Raw genomic sequence first — 27,980 nt, 5'->3', positions numbered from 1 at the left:
GGTTTAAAAAAAAAAAATTGTGAGAAGCGGGCGGGGCTGGTGGGAGGGACCAACCTGCTGAAGGAGCCCCTCCCTGTCTGGTCTCAGTCTATTCCATTCATTCCAGCAAACTGGGTGTTGGAGGGCGGCTGGAAGCGGTGGTGAGTTTGAACCCATTATCTGGGACTGGGTGGAAGCTGGGCCCTTGGAACGCCCTGCCACTATATATATATCTCTATATATCTCTATATACAGGCTCCATCCTTGAGATCAACCTTCCCCAACCGGGTTCCTTCCAAATGGGGATTTTTGCTGTTGTTGCTGCAACTACTTGATGCTTAACTGTGCTGGCTAAGCCTAACGCATCTTAAAAGTTCGCCAGCTTGGGGGGGGCATGGTCACACAAGCCATGGGGGTTGGATGGAGTCCATAAGATGCTGAGTCGGAGCATTGGCCCATTTGAGCTCCGTTTTGCCTACACGGGCTGGCAGCGGCTCTCCAAGGTTTCCTGCTTGGACCCTTTTGCGTGCGGAGCAGACGCTCCAGCACTGAGCTGTGACTGCCTTTTAAAGTTTCTAGTGCTCAAGGTTCCAAATGAAAGGCAGTTTAAACTGGAACAAAGGAATAATATAACAATAACAATTTATTATTTATACCCCGCCCATCTGGCTAGGTTTCCCCAGCCCCTCTTGGAACCCAAAGAAGGATTGTGGGTTCGGGCCCCACGCTGGAGTCCTGCCTTTCAGGGGGTTGGACTAGATGACCCTCGGGTCCCTTTTCCAACTTTGCAATTCTGTGATTTCTAAGGTGCTTTGTACTGACTCAGACCATGGCTCTGCCTAGCCCAATGTTGCGTAGACCTTCTGCATGCAAAGCAGCTGTTCTGTCGCTATGCAATGGCGCATTCCTCCAGCCCAAAGCAACTGGAAGTCGCCATATGGGGAAAGGTGTTGTAAATTGTGCCTTTTACAAGTAAAACCAGCTTGGCATGTGTTGTGTGTGAGGTCAGATCCCTAGACAAGGTGGCAATGGTTGAATAGAGCGAGCCTCTATTGCCAGATGCAGTCTACCTTCTAAATACCAGTTTCCAGCAAGGTGTGAGCAGCGCTGCCTCTTATTCCTCCCTCCGGAGAAGAAATTGCATTCCTGGATGAGGTGGCTGCGGGTTGTTTTCAGTGCTAGTCCTACTCAAGAGTAGGCCTATTGAAATGAATTGACCTAGGTTGGAGGGTTTTGGTGGGGGGTTTTTTTGTATTTCTGTGAAGAGTTTCAAAAGTAACATTAACAGAGAAACCAATGGTGCAATGGCCCTTGTTGATAACTGTGCTGTTATCCAAAGGATCAGTGATTAAGTGGACAAGTAATGAAACATGGCTATACACTCAAATGGGTCTAGAGTAGGACCGGCACTGACTCCTGTCCTGGGTTTCCCCTCCTTTTAGTCTGACCCCAAATGATAATCCTTATTCTTATCCATCAGTTCTGTAATCCTCTCTGTTCTCTTCAGCTGAATTATTAATTCCTGTTGCTTTCATTTTCTTATTTTAAAAAATATATTTTAAAGTTTTCTATTAATAGTTAAATGCTTTTTTAAAGTAACGATTTGGACAGCAGCTGTGAAAACCATATGGAAAAGTGGGGTGTAAATTTAGTAATGATTTGATGGCTTGAATCGTTATTAATAATTGCCCGACCTTCACCGTAAAGTCCCAGGTAGGGTTACAACTAAAAATCAATATTAAAAACTATTTAAAACAGCTTACAATCGCAAAAATAGAGTGGATCCTATATTAAAATTTGTTAAGTTAAAATCCTATATGTGTGTCCTGCTTAATATTTCAAAAATCTCTTAATTGGTGTACAGTTGGTGAATATTTAAGTTTATCTTTTGCCCTTCCTCCCAGAGCAGCCCAGTAATAAAACATCTTTAAAATAAAAAACCAAAAACATCTCCCAAATGATTCCAATACAGATGCAGACTGGGAAAGATCTCAAAAGGCCTATTAAAAAGCCTTTTTCTCCCTAGTCTGGGACTTCACTCTATTGAGATGTTTTTATTTGCTATCTATTACCACTTTTGCTATGTTTGGGTAGATTTTTTTTCATGCTGCAAGCTGCCTTGAGCATGGTTTAGTTATGGAAAGGTGGCCTACAACTAGAGAATTGTTGTTTAGTTGCGTCCGACTCTTCGTGACCCCATGGACCAGAGCACGCCAGGCACTCCTGTCTTCCACTGCCTCCCACAGTTTGGTCAAACTCATGCTGGTAGCTTCGAGAACAGTGTCCAACCATCTCGTCCTCTGTCGTCCCCTTCTCCTTGTGCCCTCCATCTTTCCCAACTTCAGGGTCTTTTCCAGGGAGTCTTCTCTTCTCATGAGGTGGCCAAAGTATTGGAGCCTCAGCTTCAGGATCTGTCCTTCCAGTGAGCACTCAGGGCTGATTTCCTTCAGAATGGAGAGGTTTGATCTTCTTGCAGTCCATGGGACTCTCAAGAGTCTCCTCCAGCACCATAATTCAAAAGCATCAATTCTTCAGCGATCAGCCTTCTTTATGGTCCAGCTCTCACTTCCATTCATCAGTACTGGGAAAACCATAGCTTTAACTATACGGGCCTTTGTTGGCAAGGTGATGTCTCTGCTTTTTAAGATGCTGTCTAGGTTTGTCATTGCGTTTCTCCCAAGAAGCAGGCGTCTTTTAATTTCGTGGCTGCTGTCACCATATGTAGTGATCATGGAGCCCAAGAAAGTAAAATCTCTCACTGCCTCTATTTCTTCCCCTTCTATTTGCCAGGAGGTGATGGGACCAGTGGCCATGATCTTAGTTTTGTGGATGTTGATCTTCAGACCATATTTTGCACTCTCCTCTTTCACCCTCATTAAAAGGTTCTTTAATTCCTCCTCACTTTCTGCCATCAAAGTTGTGTCATCTGCATATCTGTGGTTCTTGATATTTCTTCCAGCAATCTTAATTCCGGCTTGGAAAAGCGGGGATATAAAAACACATAAGAGCAAATAAAACAGGGTTAAAAAATTATTTATTGCATTTATACACTGTTTGTATCCTTCCTTTGTGCTCACAGATATTTGGGGTGGGGGGTTAAGGGGAGGTCTCCCTCCAATCTAATTCTGCTTGCCACAACCCTGTTTGGTAGGTTAGGCCGAGCTGGGGGTATCAACTATTTTGTTTTATTTATTATTATTATACTTGAGTCCCACCTTTCGTCCAATGAACTCAAGGCGGTGTGCAAAACAAATATTAAACCAGGAAAAAATTAGTCACAAAAATGTTTCGTTTGTTTATTGATTGATTGAATTTATATACCACCCTATACCCCGGGGTCTCAGGGCGGTTCACTGAATAAAATCAAGATATAAAACCAGAAAATACCTAATAAAAATAAAAACAGCAACCCAATACCCCCCCCCCCCACAAAAACCACATTTTAAAAGGGCATAGGATGTTGTTGTTTTGTAATGTGTTTTGAAAAGCAGCATGCTTACATGATAAATGTGTGCTTAGCAACATGGATCTGATACAGATTTTTTTTTAATTTAGTAAATAAATTGCACACTGCGTCATTGTAAAAAAACAACCCTCAAAGCAGTAATAAATATATATACCACTCTTCATCGAAAGATCTCACCGTATGATTAGAACAGCGCTGTTGCTTTTTTAAAGCTTTTCACTCTTCAAATTTATTTTTAAAAATCAGTTAAGTTGTAAGATGTAAAGGCAGCAGGGATTTTTTTTCCTTTTTAGAAAAACTCCTCACCTGTGCTACTACAGCCATTTCCATGTCAACACCTGTCCTGAAGAGACCTCTTGCAAAAGCATTCAGACTGGCTTTGTGTCAGTCCTGGCGGGGACAATGGCAGTGCACTTGAGACAAAAGATTGCCCTCCCAAATCTATTTAAAGCAAAGTGATAAAATGGGATTTGCCAATCTCTGCCCTGGAGGCACCTTCCATTCCTGAAAGGGCTCAGAACAGCTTTTCTCAATCTTTGGCTAGCCAACATCTGTCTTAAAAACAACACAGGAAGTCTGAGAATGGGGGGGGGGGGCGGGCACTAGCCTTAATGGTTTTTAAAGTTGGGGGGGGTACCCGTGGAAAGTGGGATGGGAAGTAAATAAAACAAAAGAAAAAAAAATATGTATTTGAATTTTATGTGAATTTGTGGAAATTTAATTATATATATATTTAAAAAACAAGTGTGTGTGTGTATAAAATCAAATCCCTGGATTAGGTCCTCTGCCCTACACATTTAAAGCAGTATCATACCACTTTAAACTCTCATAGTTCCCTTTCCCCCCCCCCAAAAAAAATAAATAAATCCTGGAGAACTGTATTTTGGTAAGAGTGCTGATTGCTGCTAGGAGACACATGCGCCCATTCCTCTCGGAGAGCTATAATTCCCACAGTGGTTTAACAACAAATCCCTCTTCCCAGAGAACTTGAGGGGAATGGGCGTCTCCTGACATCTTTTGGCACCCTTCACATACTACAACTCCCAGCGTTATGTCGGGGAAACCTGGACTGTTTAAAGTGGAATGATGCTGCTTCGAATGCGCAGTGCCTAGGAGCCAACTCCTAGGAGTTTTGGGGGCTCCGGCCTCCCCACAATGGAATATTTGAGGGGGCCAGCCTCCCCCCCCCAAAAAAGTTGATGGGCATTGCCATTCAAATGGTGTGCGTGCACCATGTCATGTGATCGATTATGTGGGGTGAGCCTTAACCGGCCTCCCAATATTTCATTCATATTGCCCCCCCCCCAGTGTAGTGCAAATGGGGCCTAAATGTTTGAGGCTCGATGGCGTATTTGTTTAAATGTGGAGGTTTTAAAACCAGGTTTAGCCAGAGGAATCCTGGGAAGGGGATTTGGAAGCAAGGTCTAGGGGCAAGGAGTGGGAACACCTCTGGCCCTCTGCACGTTGTTGGCTGAACTGCAACCTTCTGGGGGCCACATAGATGGGGCCAGGGGCCACAGCTGACAAAGTCACTGGTGTGTCAGTTTTTTTCCTCAGTATAGCAGGTTAATTCCAGCAAAGATGCTTAAAAAGGGTCCCTGTTTTCATCAGAGAAATGTTAGAGGGTATGCAGGCTTGGGAACAGTTTCCCAAGGGCCGTGTAGAGGGGCTTGGAGGGCCACATTTGGTCCCTGGGCTGAGCAATATAGGAAGTTGCCTCATACTGAGACAGAACCTTTGTCCACCACATTCTTGTCTACACCAGGGTTTTCCAAACTTGGGGCTCCTGCTGTTTTTTGGAGGGGGACTACAACTCCTATCATCCCTAGCTAGCAAGACCAGAAGTCATGGATGATGGGAACTGTAGTCCAAAAACAGCGGGAGACCTAAATTTTGGAAGCACTGGCCTACACTGACTGGCAGTGGCCCCTCAAAGTGTCAAGCAGGGGAAATTCCCAGCCCTGGATGCCAGGATTGAACCTGGGATCTTAGGCCTGCGGAGCAGCTGCTCTGTCGCTGAGCTCAGTCCCGTCTTCAGAAGCTGCCCTATCCCAAATCAGCTTTAGTCAGTCTAGTTTAGTTCTGTCTACCCTGGTTGGCAGCACTTTAGGCAGGGGCTCCTAGCCCATCCTGAATTAAACCTAGGAACTGTAGAATGCAAAGCAGGTGCTCTGCCATTGAAGATACAGCCCTTTCCATTACCTAGGTCATAAAACTGTAGAGTTGGAAGGGACCCACGGGTCATCTAGTCCAACCCCCTACAATGCAGGAATCTCAGCTAAGGCATCCATGGCTAAGGCTTCCAACCGCCGCTTTAAAACCTCCAAGGAAGGGCAAAGGAGTAAGTAAGACAGCTTCTTGTATTCCCTGCAGAGGTTTGTAATTTGTAGCAATTTAGCATGAATGCTGTGCATCTCCTGGTCCAGCCCAGTGTGAGGTTTAGCAGCAAAAGCATAGCAAAAGACTTTGCAAAGAGAGCGAGAGGAGCTTCTCTCTCTGTCTCTCTCTCTGTGTCTTGCGAGTTTTGCCTTTTCCAGATCTGTCAGCAAGGTGCAGTGTGAAATTTCCTAGCGCTCAGAAGACCTGGGAAGTGGCTGTTGGCATGTGGGTTTCTGTTCCTTCTGACATTCCTGTTTTGCGTTCTCTTTCAGGAAAGGAGCCTTTGGAAACAAAAAAAAAGTTGCTTGCAAGCTCTCTCGGTTCTTTGGCAAAAAAATTGCAGGCCGCGAAACCCTTGCACGACTTGCCCAGGGAGTCCCCTTGTGTCGGGAGCAGCTGCACAAGCGCAGGACCAGAAGTTGCCATTTTTTGCCATTCGTTTGCTGCAAGCTTCAATACTTCCAGCCGGCAGAGCTAAAATGGCCGCCACACGCCGCTGGAGGGCCGAAGCTGAGCGCACCCGGCTTCGGGAGGACCCCAAAGGTCTCAAAACGGGGGCCGGCGAGGCAGGAACCCTCGAAAGCCCCTTGGCAAGCCGTTCGGCAGATGCCGGGGGATACGTGGCACGCCAAGAGAGCCAGCCGAGAGTAGGGAGCAGCGGTCACTATCAGTGGGAGACCGAGTTCCAGGAGTTTCTGGAAGGTTCCGTCTGGGAGGAGCAGACCCCGGAGGAGCTGGCCCTGCGGGCTGACACCCGGGCCTTCCTGGCCTCCTTTGAGCAGGTGGCTGTGGCCTGCCACTGGCCCAGGAGGGAGTGGGTGACCCGGCTGCTGCCGGCCCTGGGCGAGGAAGCGGAGAAGGCCTTCATCAGCCTGGACCCCCAGGACCGCGGAGACTTCCAGAAGGTCAAGGCGGCCATCTTGAGGCGCGAGGCCCTGGCGCGCGAGAAGAAGCACCAGGAGTTCCGCCGCTTCTGCTACCAGGAGGCCAAGGGGCCCCGGGAAGTCCTTGCGCGGCTCCAGGAGCTGTGCCAGCAGTGGCTGAACACGGAGAGGAGCAGCAAGGAGCAGATCTTGGAGGCTTTGCTCCTGGAGCAGTTCCTCAACGTCCTGCCAAAGGAAATGTACCACTGGGTCAAGGAGCGTGTGCCGGAGAGCTGCTTGCAGGCCGTGGCTCTGGCGGAAGATTTCCTGAGGAGGTTGCAAGCGGCCGAAAGGGGGGAAGAACCGGTAAGAAGGTTGCATTCCTTTTTTCCCCCAGGTTTGCAAGCAGCTGCTAGCCAGCAAATGGTTGCAAAAGTCAAATATCCCAGCAGTGCAAGCAACCAAAGCCAATGGCTTCAACTTCGCTTTTTCTTTTTTTGGCGAAATATAAGGACACACTAGGATCATCTCACTGAACCCTGTGCAATGCAGGATATTTTTTGGCCAACCCCCAATTTCCAGTTCAAGCTGAGCGAGCCTCTGGGGCCTAATAATAATAATAATAATAATAATTTATTATTTATGCCCCGCTCATCGGGCCGGGTTTGACTCTGGGCAGCTTCCAACCAAATATTAAAAACAATACAGCATCAGACATTAAAAACTTCCCTAAACAGGGCTGCCTTCAGTTGTCTTTTAAAAGTAAAATAGTTGTTTATTGCCTTGACATCTGCTGGGAGGGAGTTCCACAGGGCAGGCACCACTACCGAGAAGGCCCTTTGCTCTCAGAAATCTGCTCTCAGTCCAAACCTTTTACATCTTTGTAGCTGGGTTGTTTTCAGTTTCTTATCTCATTGTCTCTGGCCTGTAGTTTGCTCCAATTAAAGCCCAATTAACAGGATAACCTGTGCTTCCAGGAACGGGATGGGGGAGGGGGTTTCGTGGCATCCAGAGTACTCCATGCACCCAGTGCCGTTGCCTGCCCTTGCATTCCAATGGGAAGCAAGTGCCAGACCGCCAGGCAAACTGCGGGTGAGAGCTTGGTCCCTCTTCCAACCAAAGAGGAAAACAGATAATGAAATTCCCCCATCATTATCTGATTATCTCCATCTGTCTCTCTTACGCAGTGTTGGGAGAAACTCCATTCAAGGAGCACCGGAAACAAGAAGCCAAAATTGAATACATTCAGTGCCTTACCTAAAGAGCTCCTTCTAGTTTATTATTATTACATGTTTCTCCTCTTTACCCTGACAACAGCCCTGTGAGGTAGCTCAGGCTAGAGAGAATGGTGACTGGGCCCAAGGTCGCCTGGTGTATTACATGGCCGAGTGGGGATTCGAACCCTGATCTCTCAGGTCATAATCCAGCGCTCTAACCATTGCACCACACTGGTGACTTGAGCACTTTGCCTTCTGTTCCTTTTCCTCCACTCCTCAGTGGTCTCCCTTTTTTCTGCTCTTTATTTTTTTCCAGGAGCAGGAAGAGGCTGCAGATCTTCGCAAGAAGCAGGAAGTTCCGCTGGAAACAGTGCCGCTGCAAACTTGGGCTTCGAGGGAGGTCCAAGGGGAGCCCAGTTCATCATCACGCAAGACTTACACAGGTAAGCAGGGCTCTTAGTTTTGCCTGGAATTAGCGGTAGGAAGAGGAGATCCAGTGTGGAGCAGTGTTGATGTTGTTTTAATCAATTTTATTCAAGGTTTTCAACATACGCTACAATAAAAGCCAAACAAAGCCAATAGAGAGCAAAATTAAAAAAGGATAGAGGAAACACCCACACACAAACAAAATTTTATATTCTATCAACCAGCTGTAAGGCATATGTTGAAACCAGCTTGTGTTAAGATTTTCTGTTTCAGATAAAGAGGAGTGTATTGATTGGTGTGTGTAGTTAACACATAACCTTTTTGACAGGAAATGAGCTAGAGACAACCACCTGATCTTTATAAAAACTACTATTTATTGGTGCTTCTGTTTAGTTTTTTTCCCTCTTCTCCCCTCCTCTCTTTTTTCCTTTTGTGCCCTGTCGTTTCAGATTGTATGCTTGTGGGCAGGGACGGTCATGTCGCAATTGGTTGTATGCAAGGCACTCTGGTAGTATTTTTGAGTGGGTTAAAAATGCTCTAAATAAAACTGTTTTGGCTCTGGCCCTAACCACTACTCATATTTGGCCCTCAAATGGTTGCCCAGAAGGCAGTGCGGCCCCCGGGGCTAAAAAGGGCTCCACATCCCTACCTAAAGGAAGGTCCTAAACATACGGAAAAACTTTTTGACAGGAAGAGCCATTTGACAGTGGAATGGTCTCCCTCAGGAGGTAGTGGCAATGTTTGATGTTTGATTGTGTTTTTAATATTTTGTTGGGAGCCGCCCAGAGTGGCTGGGGAAATCCAGCCAGATGGGCAGAGTATAAGTCAGGCACCCCCAAACTCGGCCCTCCAGATGTTTTGGGACTACAACTCCCATCATCCCTAGCTAACAGGACCAGCTGTCAGTGATGATGGGAATTGTAGTCCCAAAACAACTGGAGGGCCGTGTTTGGGGATGCTTGGTATAAGTAATAAATTTTTATTTTTTCTTTATTGCTTGCTGAGGTTCCTGCATTGCAGGGGTAAGACTAGGTGACTCTCGGGGTCCCTTCCAACTCCACAATTCTTTTTTTATTATTATTAAAGATTTTCTTGATTTACAAAAGTGTTTGCAGTGTCTCTCTCGTATTTTTTCCCCCATGTAACATTTTTACAAATCAGTTTCATTTGTTGAGACATTAGGAAGAAAGGGGGGAAAGAGGTGGAGGGTGGGCAAAGATGGGTGGGGGTGGGGTCAGGTGGCGATGTTTCTATTTTACTTAATATATGTGGGGTTTTATGTCAGCTTTGCTTGTGCAGGTTCTCTGCTGTTCGCTCGTGTTCCTTTGGTGGTGAGAGAGGTTGGGGTTGGCCTAGGGTGTGGTTATTCATTTGTGGTTGGCTGTGGTCTTTGTTTTCATGTGTGAGTGAGGTGGGTGGGTGTTTTGGATCAGGTTAGCCGTATTGATTTGTATGCTGTTGGTGGGTTTTTGTCATTGTCTTGTTGGGCTGTGATATGTGATAAAGGGGAGCCAACTGGGGTGAAGGTGTCTTCTTGTATTTGTCCCCGTGTCAGTTTCAGTTCATTGGTTAATTTTTCTAGTAGAGCTATTTGGTACCATTGGTCCATGCTTACTCCAACTCCACAATTCTACGATTCTACACATATGTCTTTCTTGTAGGTTATGGGCAGGCTGGCGTGGCAAGGAAGAAGAAGACCTTCCAGTGGGGCCGCTACGGGGAAGTGAAGCTGCGAGCCCGGTTTCCCGGAAGAGCAAACGCAGTCCTGCCGTCCCGCTGGAAGCAGGCCGGAGGCACGCAGGAGCAGCGCCGCTCGGATAGGCTGAAGCAAGCCCAGTTGCCGAACCTGGCCGAGGCGCCTCCCTCACCGCCGCCACCTCCTCCATCTCCTCCACCTCGGGATGTCAAGCCCAAGCTCAAGAAGCCCTCCCCTCCTCCAGACACCGCCCCCAAGAGCCAGATCAAGATGTGCCCCGAATGCGGCCGGGGCTTCAACGGCTTGGCGACCTTCAACCGCCACCGTATGCTCCACACCGGGGAGAAGCGCTACGAGTGCTGCTTCTGCAGCAAGGGCTTCTGCTGGCGCTCTGATCTGGTCCGGCACGAGTGCCAGCACACCGGGAAGAAGCCCCACGAGTGCCCCTTCTGCGGGGAGGGCTTCGACCGCAAGTGGCAGCGAGAGAAGCACGAGCTGATCCACACCAAGAGCAAGGCGAAGCTGTGAGCGGCCTGCGACTTGGCGGGAGGGAATTAGCGGGATTTTAGGAATAAGGGTGGGAGCGGATAGCGTTGCTGGGTTAAATCTCTCTGGGGCAGAACCAGAGGAGGGGGGCTTCTCGTTGCCAACCCTGGCACCCTCCAGATGTTCTGGACCACAATTCCTGGTGGGATTTGTGGTCCAGAACATCCCAGCTTCCAAAGTCTGCCTCAGACAGGACCTGCAGTCTCGTTCCAGCTCCTTCCTCTTCTTGCCAACAATGTGTGTTGTTTTTCTGGCCATCTGAGTGCATCTCCTGGTTTCGGCAGCCTATGTGGAGGAGGCAGCCATGCCCAAATGGATCAGGGATGATTCAACCCGTCGTGTGGGGCCACCCACCCCCAAAAAATCCAGCCACCATCCAGCCAAAATGAGTTCTTTTCGAAATTCCTCTCAAAGCATGTGTTTCTTCTACATGTAAACATCCTGCATCGCTTGGCAGGATGTCCCGCCCCTCTTGTTATTTCTTCCTCATGGTGAAGCTATACCCAAAATAAAGTACACCCCCCCCCAAAAAGCTGTATGTTGCATTATCCTGTTCTGAATTAGTGACCAAGCTTAGGCAATATATCAGGGTCTTTTTTACATGGCTTTAAGCCCCTTGAATGTATTAAAGGAGTGGAGTGTGTTAGAAGGGAAGATCAAGTAGGAGAAGCAGTTTTGAATTTGAGGTTGGTAGTGGGGTGTTATGGGGCATGTTGAGCTTTTTGCAAGCAAGAGTTAATTCTACTGTTCATGTTACATGTGTGTTTTAATTATCTGCATTCTGGTGTTTCTGTGAATCTGCCTTTCTGAAGGAAAAAAAAATTTGGCGGGTTCTTCTCAATAACATCAGTTGGAGAAAAGCCTACTCCACAGATTAGGTTGTGGGGAGAGAATTAGAGGGAAGCATCCTGAGGTGGCTGGAGGCTGAATGTGGACTGTACTATTTTAGGATGTTGGTAGGGGGTACCATTTTCGAAAGCTCTGCCATGTTAAACAAACCTTAGTGAGGAAAAATTAGAAAAACACCCCTTGTCATGGGAAAGACATTCTATTTCGGATCAGTTTTTGTACTTGAGCTCTTCCCCTGGTCCAGGCACCATTAAAATTAAATGTGGGATCCCGTCTGGGTTCCAAAATGGTACCGTCCATTCCACTACCTCTAGGACTATACCACTTCATTCTGCTGTATGGCTAAGCCATACCTTAGTTCCCCAAATTTAATAACTATATTTACATTCTCTTGAACCACTAGAAAGATGGTTTGGTCCCAGACTTATTTAACACACATATGCCCCCATACTCAAGTGCTGTTTTTCATCTAATGGGCAACACAGAGTTCAGCCACAGTGACGGTAACTTGGGGTCACACACATCTCGAACTGGGCAAACAATGGTTTGCAGGAGCCACAGGGGTGGGGAAGTTTCAGCCCTCAAGACTCCTAATTCCAATCTTCCTCAGCCACCATGGCCAAAGGATGGAGATTGGTTGTCTGACAGCATCAAGAGGGCAGCAAGTTCCCCCTTCTCAGTATGCTACCATCTGCCTGATTTGAACATAACAGTAAACTATGGTTTGGCCGAACCAGGAAGTGGGGGGGGGGGGAGCAAATCAGCCTCAAGCACAGTCACTGTGGTTTGGCTATTGATGTGTGAATCCAGATAATATCTGTCCCAGAAGCTGATCCTAATGTATTGATCTCGTTCTCTCATTAGTCTACCACTATTGTGCCCATCTGTTTAAATGTTCAGTAGTAGCCTAGCTTTTCCCCCAAGCATCCTAGAAATGAGCCGAACAGCAGGTACCAGTTGCAAACCAATGAAGCCGTTTTAATTTTTTTTGGTTCCCTTGTTGAGTGTCTACAGTTCTGAATGCCCACGCTTTTATACTCCTGTCAAAACATGTTGAGGTTTTATTTATAAAGTTTCTTATCTCAAGTTTTTTGTAATCTTAAATTAAAAAAAGTCTTTTGTGACAAGTTTGGAGCTTGTTATGTTTGGAGCTATTAAAATTGGGTAGTTGCTCAATGGATCCTGTGTGTTGTTCTTGACAACAGGGTGCTTGCCAGCCAGCCTTGCCCTATACCAGAATACTCCATTCCATCTCTTCTCCCCCCCCCCCAAAACAAGCAAGTAGGTTGTATTCTGTCACCATTGAACACAACTGCCCACTGTGGGCTGTTTCCCTCGCCCACTAGATAAGGGCTCTTCTTGCCAATAACCTTTTAGGCACTTCGGCAAAACTTGAGAGTTTCTCCAGGCCTATTCATGTATACAGTGGTACCTCAGGTTACACACGCTTCAGGTTACAGACTCGCTAACACAGAAATAGTGCTTCAGGTTAAGAACTTTGCTTCAGGATGAGAACAGAAATCGTGCAGCGGCAGCGGGAGGCCCCATTAGCTAAAGTGGTGCTTCAGGTTAACAGTTTCAGGTTAAGAACGGACCTCCGGAACGAATCAAGTACTTAACCTGAGGTACCACTGTATTTCCATTTTGGCTAAATAATGATTGGTACCCACCTGTTGAGGTTCAGAACTAGAGGGAATGTCACTGTTAAAGTGGAGTGGTTAGAAACCTGAAGAGCAGCCAGCATTCCATACTGCCACACTTCGTTGCAGATCCTGCTGAACATGATAGGTTCCTTTTCTTAAAAAATGGAATATCCAGGTTCAGAGGCAATATACCCCCCCATTCCCCCCCCCCAAAGAACCTGGTGTTTAGTGTACAGCATAGGAGGGTTGTTTGTGCTTCCCAGATTCCACTGGGGCTTAACCTGCGAGTTGCCGCTGAACATTTCTCTCGATTTTTTGCCTACCTACTTTTACAAGCCAAATGGTGAGAGAATCATAGGAAGCTGCCTTGTACCTGAGCCAGGCCATTGATCCATCTAGATCTCCTCAACAGTGGGGTATGGGGTGGCACTCTGCCCATGCTCAGGGGCATGTGGTGTGACATGCGCCAAAATTTTGCAGAGCATGGACTGGCAACTTTTAACAGGCAGCGTCAACAGATAGTGCTGCAAACATATAACAAATATTTCTTATGGATTTACTTCTCTTTTTTTAACCAATCAATTTTTATTAGTTTTCCAAATTTTAAATTAACAATTTAATTAGAATTTAACACCAATTTAAAAATTACTTTACCATCCATTCCTGTTTCCATCGTCTGCATGTGCAGTTCCTGTTTAGACATTTACCTGACTATTTTCCCAATTAATCAAATACAATTAATCTTCCTTTCTTGATCCATATAAATCATTAATCATAATTTTAAATCATATTTACTCCAATACGGTTTGCTTATCCTGTCTTTGTAGGTTCGCAACATTCTAGTTAATGCTCAGATTTTACAGACCTTACTATTCTCTTTTCACAAAGCTGTGTTTTGTGACACCTTGGGGATTTACTTCTGAGTAAAATACGCGTAGGACTACATTGCAGCAAATTTGTAATTGCATCACTAAGCGGCGTGCAGAGGGAAATAAGTTCCGAAAGGTGCAGACAGATTGCAAGGAAATGCGTAAGTCTCCTGAGACAATTAGGATAAAAGTTGAACCCTACGCAGAACAAGCCCAAATGCCCCATTCAGTGTTGGTAAATGGTGATAATGCAATCACCCTGGTCTTTGCTTTCTTGGTTAACAGCTGCAAGCAACCATTGTCTCTCTTCATTTGCAAATGAATAAAACGAGACTTCCTGATAGGTTTTAGTCCAGCAATTTGAAGCTGGAGCCTCCTTTTGGAATTAATTTGTTACTATTGATTCAGTTTCTATCGCAGCCTTCCTCCAAAGAAGCCATCACAAACGCAAAACATCTAAGAGTCTCAAAGGCATCCCCACTGCCCCCTACCCTATAAAAAAATATATATATTCAGTGCCTACGAAAGAAGAATGGAGAATGAAACTGATGGAGTACGCAGAAATGGACAAATTAACGGAGGATTCGGAACCGACGAGACCAGAGATCTGGAATAAATTTACAGAATATATAAAAAATGTATGTGATGAACAGTTAACATTTGTACGTTTTCAAGAAGCTCTGTGAGAATTACTGATGGAAATATTGCTTTAAAACTATGTTAAGGATAATAATGATAAAATGCAATATTGAATTAAGAAATGTGTAAGAATGTGATACTACGGAGAATTATCAGACATGCTGGAGGAAGTCCAAAAAGAAGTTGTTGGTGAGATTTGGATGTTAAACTGTGTTTGAATGTATATTGTAAAACTAATAAAAAAAATTATTAAAAAAAAAATATTCAGAATAGTGTGTTGAATGAGCCACCAAGGATATTTTTTCCCCACTCTAGCAGCCAGGGGATGACCAATCTCTCTCACTCCTCCTCTCCCCACTTCTCAAAACTCATATTTTCCTTGCGTATGCAACATACATTTAAAGCATATCCTTCTCTCCCCCCCCCCCCCGCTTATCCTAGGCTTTGTAGTTTGTTAAGGGTGCCGGGAATTGTAGCTTTGCAAACTACAACTCCCAGGATTTTTTGTGGGGAAGCTGTGTGCTATGAAAGCAGGGACGTGTGTGCAGCTGCTGTCCTTATCCCTTCCTGAAACAAAGCAAAGCTCATCCCTGAAATTCATACTGCAAATTCCTAGCAGCAGGGGACTGGGGTTTTTTCGTGTGTGTGCGTGCGTGTGTGTGTTTAAAGCAAACAGCACGGTGAGCATTATCCATTCCTAATAAAATTATTTTTCATGGGATTTGAGAGCCATCGATCGAAAATGGTGCGGATCTCCTGCTTCCTTCTACTACATCCGAGGCAGCTGCCACTCTCAATACAAATTTAGTAGATAAAATAAAAAAGACATCTCACAGATGTAAGTTGGCTGGAGCACCTAAATCCCCTTATTCTCCTCTGCTCCTCACCACCCATTAAGGCTGGTTCATCCAGCTCCCTCCTGCCCACTTCCCGACTTACAATCAGTCTAGAGAGGGGCACTGCCTGTCAGAGGATGGGGATGGAAGAGGCCTAGCTCAGTTGGCAGAGCATGAGACTTTAAATCGGGAGGTCATGGGTTTGAGTCCCGCACTGGGAGAAACTGGGGTTGGACTAGATGACCCTCGGGGATCCCTTCCAACTCTACGATTCAGTTGGTGGAGCATCTGCACCCAAAAGGCGCCGGGTTGAATCCTCGGTACCTCCACGGAGAGGCCTAAAAGCTGCTGCTGCCAGCCAGTGTACACAATCTCGAACTAGATGGACTATTTGTGTACTGCAGCTTCCGAACTGGAATTAGCTGGATCTGCCAGTCACTGACTGTGGCTCCGCCTCCTTTTCTGCCCCCCCTGCCTTCGGCCCCATCAGTCTCAATGGGCACTGGATTCCCCACCCACCACCCCGATCCTCTTATGGAGGTGGGCGGGGAGGAGCGGGAGGGCGAATTTCGTTGCACAAGTCACCATACATTTAAAGGCTTCAACAGTCTCCCGCTCCGGCGGGAAGGTAAACGGCGTTTCTGTGCGCTGCTCTGGTTTGCCAGAAGCGGCTTAGTCATGCCGGCCACATGACCCGGAAGCTGTACGCTGGCTCCCAATAAAGCGAGATGAGCACCGCAACCCCAGAGTTGGCCACGACTGGACCTAATGGTCAGGGGTCCCCTTTACCCTTTACCTAGGTCATTCTTGCTTGTGCCCTAATCTAAGGACGTCTTTCCCCACCGAGGGAGCTGGACAGCTCTTCGAAAGAATAAACACCATTTGTTTGTTTTCATAAAATGTATGCACCGCTTGACTGTTAAAAACTGTTGGGTTGAAATGAACGACAGACGAGTGACAAGTGTCATATGGGAGGCATCTCTTGAGCATGTCTCGGCGAGTCCCTTTTATTGAATATTACAGCATTGCCACATATGTGCTTGTTGCTGATTGGTTAACACAAATACAATGCAAAGGTTGAATATAGGCATTAATCATCAATAGATTAAAGGTTGGGAAAAGGAACACAGAATTGGACAGGTGTGAAATCCTCCTTGTTAAACTATTACTAGTGATTGATAATAAACAATTACTAATGATTGATATTGCATGACTTGAAAGAACATAGCAATCGCATTCTGTAGATGTGGTCAACAATGCATTAAGAACAGGTCAGGGTGTGATGTTTCATGAACTCAATGTGAACTGAACATTCCCAGACTCATGTGCAAAGGCAGAACTTCCCAGCAAAAAACAAAAACTCAAAACGGTTCACAAAAAGATAAAACAATCCACCAAAAGGGGGGGGGGGGATTCCAACCCTACTTTAAAGCATACCATTCATGGAAAGATAAAAACAGAGGTTCAAAGACAAAATGGAGGGATGGTGTTATGTACTGAGTTGAATAGGATCCAAAAGGCAGCAGTCTGATTGGTCCTAGAACAATGCAGCAGTATGATTGGTCCACAGGAGCCACCCAATCCAGCTCCAGATGAAGTGAATCTGCAACCTGATTGGCCTACAGGTGAATCTCGGAATTAGCCAATCACATGGGGCCCATTGTGTAAATAATGTATATAAAGCAGACATTCCGGGGGAACTTCCATTCCTCCTCACCACTCTGAGCTGAATAAAGAGCATGAACTCCACTCTCGACTCCGAGTCTATTTCAGATACCCTCCACATGCCTCTGCGGAAAAGTTTTAACAGGGCTTTCTTGAAGAGAAGAGGGTGTATCGGACGGACGAGGGAACCTGTGGGCCTCCAGCGGTGGCTGGACCCCTAGCAGCCACAGACAGCGTTGCCCAATGGTCAGGGATGGTTGAAGTTGGAGTCCATTAACTTCTGGAGGGCCACAGGTTCCCCACCTGTGAGGAATGGGATTTGCAGCCTTTAGTCGATCAGTAAGTTTTCACTCTCTGCCATTTGCATAACATTAGTCTGATGGCTGTATGTGGCGTACCAGACACTTTTAGTCAAAGGACCACAGTGAGGCCTCTTTGGCTTGTCCTCAATTACCAGTAACTTTCACTCGGCTGAAATGATTGACTATGGCCCCATCCTCACGGTACATTTACAGCAGTGTCACAACACTTTAATCCTGGGAACTGCACCTTTAACAAACTACAGTTTCCACAGCTCTTTGGAGAAGCAGTGTGGTACTTTAAATGGACAGTGCAAAACCACCTTTTAGACCTGTAATTTTGTCTCAAAGGGAAGTTGAAAAGATAGGCAAGAGAGAATAAAACAAATAACTTTTTTATTTTTAAAAACAGCATTAAGGATATTTCATTAGTCGAGAACAGGGGTGGGCCTGTGGACTACCACCTCCATCATCCCTTGCCATTGGCGATCTTCGTTAGGGCTGATGGAGTCGGAGTCCAACAAGGAATTGGCCACCCCATCTGCGGAACTCCCCGCCACAAGGCCTTAAACCAGCCTCCCCCAATCTGGTGCCCTCCAGATATTGCTGGACTCCCAAGTCCCATCATCCCAGACCACTGGCTGTGTTGGCTGGGGCTGACTGGAGTTGAGCTGGGGGGAGCTTTAGTTCAACAGTATCTTGGGGTGGAGGGGCGCTCGATCAAACATATATTAAAACTGATTTAATCTGCTTATTTAATTAATTTAACGGATGCTGCAGCTCTTGTGGGGAGGGGAAGATTAAACCATGGGAAGGGGAGGTATCTTAAGATAATGCTGCAGGCACCTGATGAAATGGTGCATAAAAGCATCCGCTATTAAAAAGATTTATGTAAATCTCAAAAGGTGCTGCAAAGTCTTTTTGCTTTTCTCGGCAAAGCAACAACTTCACTGCTAATTCATCTTTTAAGAATCAGATTTCACAGTTAAATCAGTTAAGTCATCCAAACAGCAATTTCATCGGGGTGGGGGGAAATCAATGCTGATTCATCTGGTCATAACTTATTATTAAAATGATGCTAGGAAGTTCAATTCGTTTCCACCTCTTTCCCTTTCACATCCTTTTTTTTTTTTTTTTTTTGGTCCTCTAAACCTCCAAGCCACTTTGGTCTTTCCGCCAAAAATCCCTCACCAAAGGCACTTTGCAAGCACCCAGTGCTGCTTCCAGGCTTATAACCTTCCTGCAAAGTTTAGTTATTTGCTGCTATTTAACTGTTTAGAAGACTGCTTTATTTGATGTAAGTTATGTGAAAAGTTATTCTCATTCTTCTTGTATCAGATCAGATTGTTATTGCTAACATTTGACATTTTATTGTATTTCTAATAATAATAATAATAATAATAATAATAATAATAATAATTTGTTATTTGTACCCCGCCCATCTGGCTGGGTCTCCCCAGACACTCTGGGCAGCTTCCAACAAAGATTAAAAATACATTAAAATATGTGTTGGAAGCTACTCAGAGTGGGTATAAATAATCAGATGGGCGGGGTATAAATAATAAAGTTATAGTTGTTGTTAAGGTAGATCAATATCATCTGCCCCACATATTGCGGATGAGTGGGGCTGAGTGCGGGAGCAGAAACAAGAGAGAGGATTGCCCAAGTCTTCCTAACAAATTTGTGGAACAGAGGGAAACAGTCAATGTGCAAAGGCCTAAGTGCCATATAAATGTAAAAAATAAACGTAATTTACCCGCCTTATAAAATTAAGGGGGATTTCAGGCCGACGTTGCCGCTTTTGTGCTGGCGTGGCTCAGCTTGTGTTTCATAAGGTGCGACCTGTCGGTGAAGCTGTCCCCGCAGTCTAAGCATTTGTACGACTTGAACCCTTTGTGGGTGTTCTGGTGGAAGTTGAGGTGCGAGCTCTGGGTGAACGACTTCCCGCAGGTGAGGCATTTGTGAGGCTTCTCCCCCGTGTGGATCTTCTGGTGCTTGTGAAGGTTGGAGGACTGGCTGAAGCCCTTCCCGCAGGTGGGGCACTTGTGGGCCTTCTCCCCCGTGTGGGTCACCCTGTGCTTCAGGAAGCTGGACCGGTGATCGAAGGCCTTCCCGCAGGTGGGGCACTGGTAGGCCCGCTCCGCCGCGTGGCTCCGCCGGTGCGCGCGGAGGAGCGGGAGCTCGCTGAAGCTCTCCCCGCACCGTGAGCACCGGTAGGTCTTCCCGCCGGCGTGCGCCTTGCGGTGCTGGCAAAACTTGGCACGCTGGCCGAAGCTCTTCCCGCAATCGGGGCACCGGTAGATCGGGGAGCCCACGTGCATTTTCAGGTGCTTCTGGAGGTTGGACGACTGGTGGAAGCCCTTGCCGCAGTCCCCGCACTTGTAGGGCTTCTCGCCCGTGTGCAGGCGCCTGTGCTTCGTGAGGTGAGAGCGCGCCCGGAAGGCCTTCTGGCAGTAGGAGCATTCGTAGGGCTTCTCGCCGGTGTGGATGAGGTGGTGCTGGGACAGGTAGGAGCGCCGGCAGAAGCTCTTCCCGCACTCGGAGCATTTGTAGGGTCCTGGCCCAGGGCGAAGGCCCAGCGGCGGCTTCGGTTTGACGCTATTCCCATTTGGGGAGGCGGTGGCCTCGGTCTCCGGGGTCCCTGGCAGCTCCCAGGCAGCTGTTTTCTTTGGACTTGCTTCTGTCCCTCTCGCCAGCCCATTAGGACTTCTGGGTACTTCTTCCTGATTGTTGGATGAGGGAACGTCTCGCCCCATGCTTTGCAGCTGCGGCCCCCGGGGTTCTCTCTGCAAGGAACTTTCTAAGAGGTGGCAGGTCTTTGCGTCCCCAGAAACGGGATCGCCTAGTGTGGGTTCGCCTGGAAAGAGGGAGAAAGAACACGGCACAACTTTTAAAACGTCGACACATTATTTAATTAGAATTGCAGAAGTGGCTGAGATCCCAAAGGGCATCAAGTTCCTCTCCCAGCCAATGCAGAAAATAGTTATTGTATTATTTTTATTTGTTTTACTTTATTTTAATTTTTATTTATTGCATTGATTAATCACCAGGTTAATAATTCTCTGGAATTGTAGAGTTGGAAGGAGACCTCAAAGGCATCTTAGTCTAGCTCCCACCCTTACCCTTAAAGGTAAAGGGACCCCTGACCATTAGGTCCAGTCGCAGACTACTCTGGGGTTGCAGCACTCATCTCACTTTATTGGCCGAGGGAGCCGGCGTACAGCTTCCGGGTCATGTGGCCAGCATGACTATGCCACTTCTGGCGAACCAGAGCAACACACGGAAACGCCGTTTAGCTTCCCGCCAGAGTGGTACCTATTTATCAACTTGCATTTTGATGTGCTTTCGAACTGCTAGGTTGGCAGGAGCAGGGACCAAGCAACGGGAGCTCACCCCGTCGCAGGGATTCGAACTGCCGACCTTCTGATCGGCAAGTCCTAGGCTCTGTGGTTTAACCCACAGCGCCACCCGCCTCCCTTCCCTTACTCTAACCCTAACCCTAACCTTCCTCTTCTTCCTCCCATGTGTCCCCTGTGCCTTCCTCAGATCTGATCTGGAGGGTAAGGAGAAGCCCCAGAACAGAATTATGGGAGAAGTCCCAGAAGAATGGAAAGGAGCATTATGGGAATTGGAGTTGTGCAAGAACATCTGAATTTCCAGCATGCTGGAGGAGGAAGGCAGAAATGGGCATTGTGGGAATTGGAGTCATCTAATAACACAGATTTCTCCATCCCTGGTCTAAAGAAGAAGAAGACAGCCTTACACAACAGAAAACCAGCATGGTTAGCATCACTGATCTCCCAGCTGGGCCCCAGCACCTCTTCGGGCTCCAGAACCTCTTCTTCCTTGGGTGGATTCACATTCGCCTCTGTAGGCACCTGAATCAGGCACAAAACACAGCAAGAAAAATCAAGAGTGTGGCCGCTGTGAGCTTAAATCGGATTTGGCACCCGCCAATCGCACTGAAAGTTGTCAATATAATATTATTATTTATTGAATTTATATACTGCCCTGTACCTGGAGGTCTCAGGGCGATTCACAAAAAGATCACAATATGTAAAATCAAAATCTAAACCACAACCCAATAACAACCCCCCAGAAAGTGCCACATTTTAAAAGTGTATAGGATGTCAGTCAGGTCAACCAAAGGCCTGGTTAAAAACGGATGTTTTTGCCTGCCGCCTAAAGGTGTATAGTGAAGTCAACAGGTGAACTTTCCTGGGGAGAACATTCCACATGTGGGGAGCCACTGCAGAGAAGGCCCTGTTCTCGCGTTGCCACCATCTGGACCTCTCGAGGAGGTGGCACACGAAGGAGGGCCTCAGAAGATGACTTCAGGGTCTGGGTAGGTTCATATGGCAAGAGGCAATCACCAATCTTTCTAGGCCAGAGGACACAATTGGAATGTCAAGAAAATGGCCGCCCATCACAAAATGGCTCCCCAGTGGAGGGCGGCATGACACAAAACAGCTACGTTGGCTGTGTGTCGCGTCACACAAAATGGCTGTCACATTGATATTGATGAAGACCTTTCGTGGCCAAGACCAACAACGTCCATTGTTGGGGAATGCAAGTGCAGGGAGGGCAGTTGACCTCAGGTCCTGCTAAGGATCCACTGTGAGATTAAGATGCTAGACGAGATGGTGCAGGTTCTTCTGTACGTTCCCCACCCCATTCCTGAGATTTAACAGAATTATAATGGGGGTTCACTACCCCGTCTCACCTGCTGCTCCTGTTCCTCCACCTGCAGCTGCCTCAGCAGGAAATCCTCGGCCAGGGCCACCGCCTGGGAGCAGGTCTCCGGGCCGCAATCCCTTACCCGGCTCTGGACCTCTGCTGGCAGGATGGCCAGGAACTGCTCCAGGATCAACAACTCCAGGATCTGCTCCTTGGAGTGCCTCTCCACCTTCAGCCACCGCCGGCAGAGCTCCTGGAGGCGGCTGTAGGCCCCTCTGGGGCCCTCAGCTTCCCGGTAGCAGAAGCGCCGGAAGTACTGGCGGTTCTTCTCCCTGCTGAGGGCGTCCCCGTGCAAGATGGCCGCCTTCACTTTCCCATAATCCTCTCTGTCTCCGGCCTCCAGGCTCCAAAAGACCTGCTCGGCTTCTCTGCTGAGGGCCGGCTGGAGGCGGGCCGCCCACTCTTCCCGGGGCCACCGGCAGGCTTTGGCCACTTGCTCGAAGGAGGCCAGGAAGGCCTTGGCGTCGTCCCAGGGGGTGGGCTCCTCTGGCATCTGGGCAGCCTCCCACCTCAAGTTGGGGGACTCCAAGGTCCCCAGGAACTCTTGCCACTGGCTCTCCCATTCCTGAAGTAGCCCTTCGCCTGGAACCTGCATCAGCTGTCTCCCCGATGCCTTGCAAAGCAATTCCTGAATGCTCCCCGCCTGGAAGACGCGAGGGGCTCTTTCGGACCCTTTCGCCCCCATCTCGGGTTCAAATTCTGAAAAGCTGGTCTCCTCTGTTTTGATCTTGGGCCGTCCTTCCTGCCCGGAAGGGACTTCTTCTTGGGAATCCGGCGATGCCATGACAAACCCCTCTGCCATTTCCATCGTCCACCACCCAAGGATAAGGATGGGGAATCTTCCTCCTGAACCTCGGAAGATAAAAAAAGTCTTAAGCCCGCTGGACCAGTGACCTGATTCCGAAGAAGGGCAGTTATAGCTGCTGGAGCAGTTATAGGTGCCCAGGTCTCCTGGGGTGGCGTCTATTGTTTTCTTGCCAAAGATGCGGTGAAAACTCCAGAATAAACACCAAATCTGCCTGCAGGAGAAAAGAACACAGAGCAAAATATTTCATTTATTTATTTAGAAGAATAGATATAAAACCCCCAGCTCTTTTTTATTTATTTTTTATTGTGGCAGCATCCAGTAAAATCATGCAAACATCACAAAGCATCCTATACCCTTTTATTCTTATTATTTCTTAATTTGTTATTTGCATTTTCAGAAACATCCTACACCCTTTTAAATGTGTTTCTGGGATGGGGTGGGGTGGGGGGAAGGTGGGTTTTATTAATTTGGTTGCTGCTGCTCTCTTTATTACATATTTTGTGGTTTTATCTTGTATTTTTGTGTTGTGAACTGTCCAGAGATCTACGGATGAAGGGCAGTATAGACGTTTAATAAATAATAATAATAATAATTTTAAAAAGTTTAAAAACCTTAACACTGTCAAATCATAAAATACAGGATAAATGACCAACATGGAATCAAATGAATTCTCAACAAATATCAGGATGGCAGGTCTCTTACGATTTCCACAGGAACGGTTATTTAAAGCAGTTATCATACCACTTTAAACAGTCATGGCTTCCCACAAGTAATCCTGGGAAGTTAGTTTGCTAAGTGTGGTGAGAGGTTTATTTGTCATTTTCAATTTTACATTTACATAAATTACAGAATTTAAACCATACAAGCATATTCAACTTCCCTTCACTCCCTTCTATGGTTCATTTTATTTTCCCTTTACTGCCGCATATTCTAATTAATCCTTACTTTTCCTTTCCTGGTTTTCCCTTCCATTATAAATGCAACTGCTCAATTTATTCTAGACCTGCCAACGTTTAAAGTGGTTTACAGTAGTTTTTCAAACATTCTGCAATTCCCCATTATTTTTTCAAAGTTCTTTCTTCCTGATCACTTATTCTTCCAGCTAAACTAGACATTTCTACACGTTCCATCAATTTCGTCTGCCAGCGGGTGCCGAGACTTGTTAGGAGACCAGTGTGGCTTAAAAACCAATCCCTCTTGCCAGGCAAATCTTGGGAATTGTAACTCTGCAGGCTCTCTTTTAAATCAGAACCAGTGAAGGCGGTGAAGGCCCTGTGTGAGTGTCTGGAGGTGGTTGGAGGATGGATGGCGGCTAACAGATTGAGGTCCTGACAAGACAGAAGTACTGTTTTTGGGGGACAGGAGGCGGGCAGGTGTGGAGGATTCCCTGGTCCTGAATGGGGTAACTGTGCTCCTGAAGGACCAGGTGTGCAGCCTGGGAGTCGTTTTGGACTCACAGCTGTCCATGGAGGCACAGGTCAATTCTGTATCCAGGGCAGCTGTTTACCAGCTCCATCTGGTTTGCAGGCTGAGACGCTATCTGCCTGCAGACTGTCTCGCCAGAGTGGTACATGCTCTGGTTATCTCCCGCTTGGACTACTGCAATGCGCTCTAGGTGGGGCTACCTTTGAAAGTGATCTGGAAACTACAACTAATCCAGAATGCAGCAGCTAGACTGGGGACTGGGAGTGGCCGCCGAGACCATATAACACCGGTCTTGAAAGACCTACATTGGCTCCCAGTACGTTTCCGGGCACAATTCAAAGTGTTGGTGCTAACCTTTAAAGCCCTAAACGGCCTCGGCCCAGTATACCTGAAGGAGCGTCTCCACCCCCATCGTTCTGCCCGGACATTGAAGTCCAGCGCCGAGGGCCTTCTGGTGGTTCCCTCCCTGTGAGAAGCCAAGTTACAGGGAACCAGGCAGAAGGCCTTCTCAGTGGTGGCACCCTCCCTGTGGAATGCCCTCCCACCAGATGTCAAAGAGAACAAGAACTATCAGACTTTTAGAAGACATCTGAAGGCAGCCCTGTTTAGGGAAGCTTTTAATGTTTGATGGATTACAGTATTTTAATATTTTTGTGGAAGCCGCCCAGAGTGGCTGGGGAAGCCCAGACAGATGGGTGGGGTATAAATAATAAATTATTATTATTATTATTATTATTATTATTGAAATAGAAAATGTCACCTGACAGCTCTTAGCAGCTCCCTGACAAAACAGTGTTTCCCAAATTCTTTGGGCGAATGTTCCTATCTCAGCAGAGGGCTGCTGCCTCTCAGAGCACCTGCTTTTCATGCACAATGTCCCCTCGGCATGTCCAGGTAAGAAACACACCTGATACCCCGGGGAGGTGCTGCCGGCCAGTGTCGACAGCACTGGGGTAGATGCACCAAGGGTCAGAATGTGGGGACAGAGCAGCTTTTCTAGGGGGCACCACCCCAACTTTCCTCTTGTCCTCTCACCAGCCAGCTTCACCTTGGATCTTCGGCCAGGAGAAAGTCTCAAGACAGCCAGCTTCTGTTTCCAGTAAGTAAAAGAGGAAATAATTAAGGAGAGGAGGTGGAGGAATGGGAAAAGCAGATGTTCTCTTTTTTTAAAAAAAAAAAAAGTCATATCCATGTGATTTCTCACATGCACACCTCTCTAGGAATGGCACATTTGCTATTTTAACCCTTTCCATGTGTGAGGGACACTTGGTGCATGAAAAAATTCTCCTCATAGACCCTCCACCAGGGGTCAGCAAACTCTTTCAGCAGGGGGCCGGTCCACTGTCCCTCAGATCTTGTGGGGGGCCGGATTATATTTAGAAGGGGGAAAAATGAACCAATTCCTATGCCCCACAAATAACCCAGAGATACATTTTAAATAAAAACACACATTCTACTCATGTAAAAACACCAGGCAGGCCCCACAAATAACCCAGATGCATTTTAAATACAGTGGTACCTTGGGTTACATATGCTTCAGGTTACATATGCTTCAAGTTACAGACTCCACTAACCCAGAAATAGTACCTCGGGTTAAGAACTTTGCTTCAGGATGAGAACAGAAATTGCGCGGCGGCAGCGGGAGGCCCCATTAGCTAAAGTGGTACCTCAGGTTAAGAACAGATTCGGGTTAAGAACGGACCTCCGGGACAAATTAAGTACTTAACCCGAGGTACCACTGTAAAAGGACACATTCTACTCATGTAACAACACGCTGATTCCTGGACCGTCCGCAGGCCAGATTTAGAAGGCAATTGGGCCGGATCCGGCCCCCGGGCCTTAGTTTGCCTACCCATTCTCCACACTAAGGGTTGATGTGCTTCACAGGAGCCAACTTCTAGGTGCCAAAGTCCCTTTGGGGCCCCCAATAAAATACAGTGGTACCTCGGGTTGAGTACTTAATTCATTCCGGAGGTCCGTTCTTAACCGAAACTTTAGCTAATGGGGCCTCCTGTTGCTGTAGCGCCACGGAAGCACGATTTCTGTTCTCATCCTGAAGCAAAGTTCTTAACCCGAGGTACTATTTCTGGATTGGCGGAGTCTGTAACCTGAAGCATCTGTAACCCGAGGTACCACTGTATTTTATACAAGTGATGAGCTGTAATTCAGCTTCCTTGGATGGCCTCCCACTGGGTCTCCTAGGAGGAGAAGGACCTCTACCATCATCTATAACCAGCAGGGTTACCCAGCGAGGACGAATGACGAAAGGTTCATGACAGGTGCCTGCAAGTCATTCCTCACACAGTGGAAGCTTTGAACTGTGGAACTCCCTCCCACAGGAGTGTTGTTGGCCAACAGATTCGGAAGACTTTAAAAAAGGGCTGGGCAAATTCATGAGCAAGGCTACCCGGGGCCACCAGAGCAATGTTCTTGCACCTCTGAATTTCCTGCTGCAGGGATGAAGAAACTCCCCGATGGCACGTAAAAAAGTTTGGTCTTTTCAAAGTGGCGACAATAGCATCAACTGGAGAATCGTAGAATCGTCGAGTTGGAAGGGACCCTGAGGGTCATCTAGTCCAACCCCCAGCAATGTGGGAGAGGAGGGGGTTTATTGGTTTGTGTATATTATTATTATTATTATTATTATTATTAGCTCTTGTTATTTTTAGGCATTTTGTTATTTTTATGTTGTGAACCGCTCTGAGAGCAGATGAAGTGTGGTATATTATTATTATTATTATTATTATTATTATTATTATTTATATATATACTGCCCTATACCCGGAGGTCTCAGGGTGGTTCACAAAAAAGATCACAATATATAAAATCAAAATAAAAACAATAACCCAATAACATCCCTCTCCCCAAAGAAGAGCCACATTTTAAAAAGGTATAGGATGTCAATCAGGTCAACCAAATATACAAATTTAATTAATTAAAAAAGCATCCATGACAGATGGTCAGATGAATTAAGGAAAAGAAAGAAAGAAAGAAAGAAAGAAAGGCTCTAATTAATAGAGTCGTTCGTTCATTTCGGTTGTATGCTACAGAAAACAGTGAATTCCGCAAAGGGGAAAATTAGCTAAGTATATTATACTACAATGAACAATATCTTTAAACGTGAGGTTCACAATCCTGCTGCCTTATCCTGCTTTTTAAAGAGATGTGATCTGATCATCTGGGTTGCTTGGCTTGTGGTCGCAGGAACAGCTGCCTCGTCCAACATTGCAGGGGGTTGGACTAGATGACCCTCGGGACCCTTCCAACAACTCTACAATTCTGGGATTTCTATGACTCCTGAAATACCGTTATTAGGGGATGGAGGCAATTTGCGTCCTTTGCATCTGTTACCGTAAACCAAAATTTCTTTTGCACCTCCTGATCCAGCCGGGCTCATCTTCTCACCGCCTGCCGGCTTGTTGGGGGTTAAACCGAGAGATGCGCAGCGTCCTAGAGAGGCAGCGAAAGGAGGAAGGGGCGGTCGCTTCCTGCCCTGGCAAAGGGACGCCAAGTGAGCGCCAGGAGGAGCCCCGAGGCGGAGCGCGGGATGCAAAGGAAGCGGGTTGGGTGTGTCTGTTTGCGTGTTTTCAAGTTGTCTGGAAGGAGAAGCCCTGCTGCAGGGACACAGGAAGCTGCCT

The 27,980-nt window shown here is 46.9% G+C and overlaps 2 protein-coding genes across 6 annotated transcripts; one reads left to right on the top strand and one right to left on the bottom strand.

Annotated features, from left to right (window-relative positions):
- The first annotated feature begins 35 nt into the window (after nt 1-35).
- Nucleotides 36-12,597, top strand: LOC308469813 (uncharacterized protein). Of its 2 annotated transcripts, XM_080992783.1 has the most exons (4): nt 36-140; nt 6,097-7,053; nt 8,221-8,347; nt 9,992-12,597. In XM_080992783.1, exons 2-4 carry the CDS (start codon nt 6,304-6,306, stop codon nt 10,552-10,554), a joined length of 1,440 nt encoding a protein of 479 aa, XP_080848909.1. In that variant the 5' UTR covers nt 36-140; nt 6,097-6,303; the 3' UTR covers nt 10,555-12,597. The 2 variants fall into 2 exon arrangements, with proteins under 2 accessions (XP_080848909.1, XP_080848910.1); XM_080992784.1 differs by lacking the exon at nt 36-140.
- A 5,154-nt stretch (nt 12,598-17,751) lies between these two features.
- LOC308469512 (uncharacterized protein) lies at nt 17,752-26,478 on the bottom strand. Of its 4 annotated transcripts, none has more exons than XM_080992083.1 (4): nt 25,359-26,478; nt 22,096-23,124; nt 21,136-21,250; nt 17,752-20,229 (listed from the first exon to the last, which is right to left on the bottom strand). In XM_080992083.1, exons 2-4 carry the CDS (start codon nt 22,915-22,917, stop codon nt 19,154-19,156), a joined length of 2,013 nt encoding a protein of 670 aa, XP_080848209.1. In that variant the 5' UTR covers nt 22,918-23,124; nt 25,359-26,478; the 3' UTR covers nt 17,752-19,153. The 4 variants fall into 4 exon arrangements, with proteins under 4 accessions (XP_080848209.1, XP_080848206.1, XP_080848207.1 ...); XM_080992080.1 differs by having other exon boundaries at nt 22,096-23,128; nt 25,378-26,478; XM_080992081.1 differs by having other exon boundaries at nt 22,096-23,128; nt 25,391-26,478.
- Between the last annotated feature and the right edge of the window lie 1,502 nt (nt 26,479-27,980).

The sequence above is a fragment of the Podarcis pityusensis genome (genome assembly GCF_964106645.2).
Source record: "Podarcis pityusensis genome assembly, chromosome: 2".
Lineage (NCBI taxonomy): Eukaryota > Metazoa > Chordata > Lepidosauria > Squamata > Lacertidae > Podarcis > Podarcis pityusensis.
This window is presented reverse-complemented; position numbering and strand designations above follow the sequence as displayed.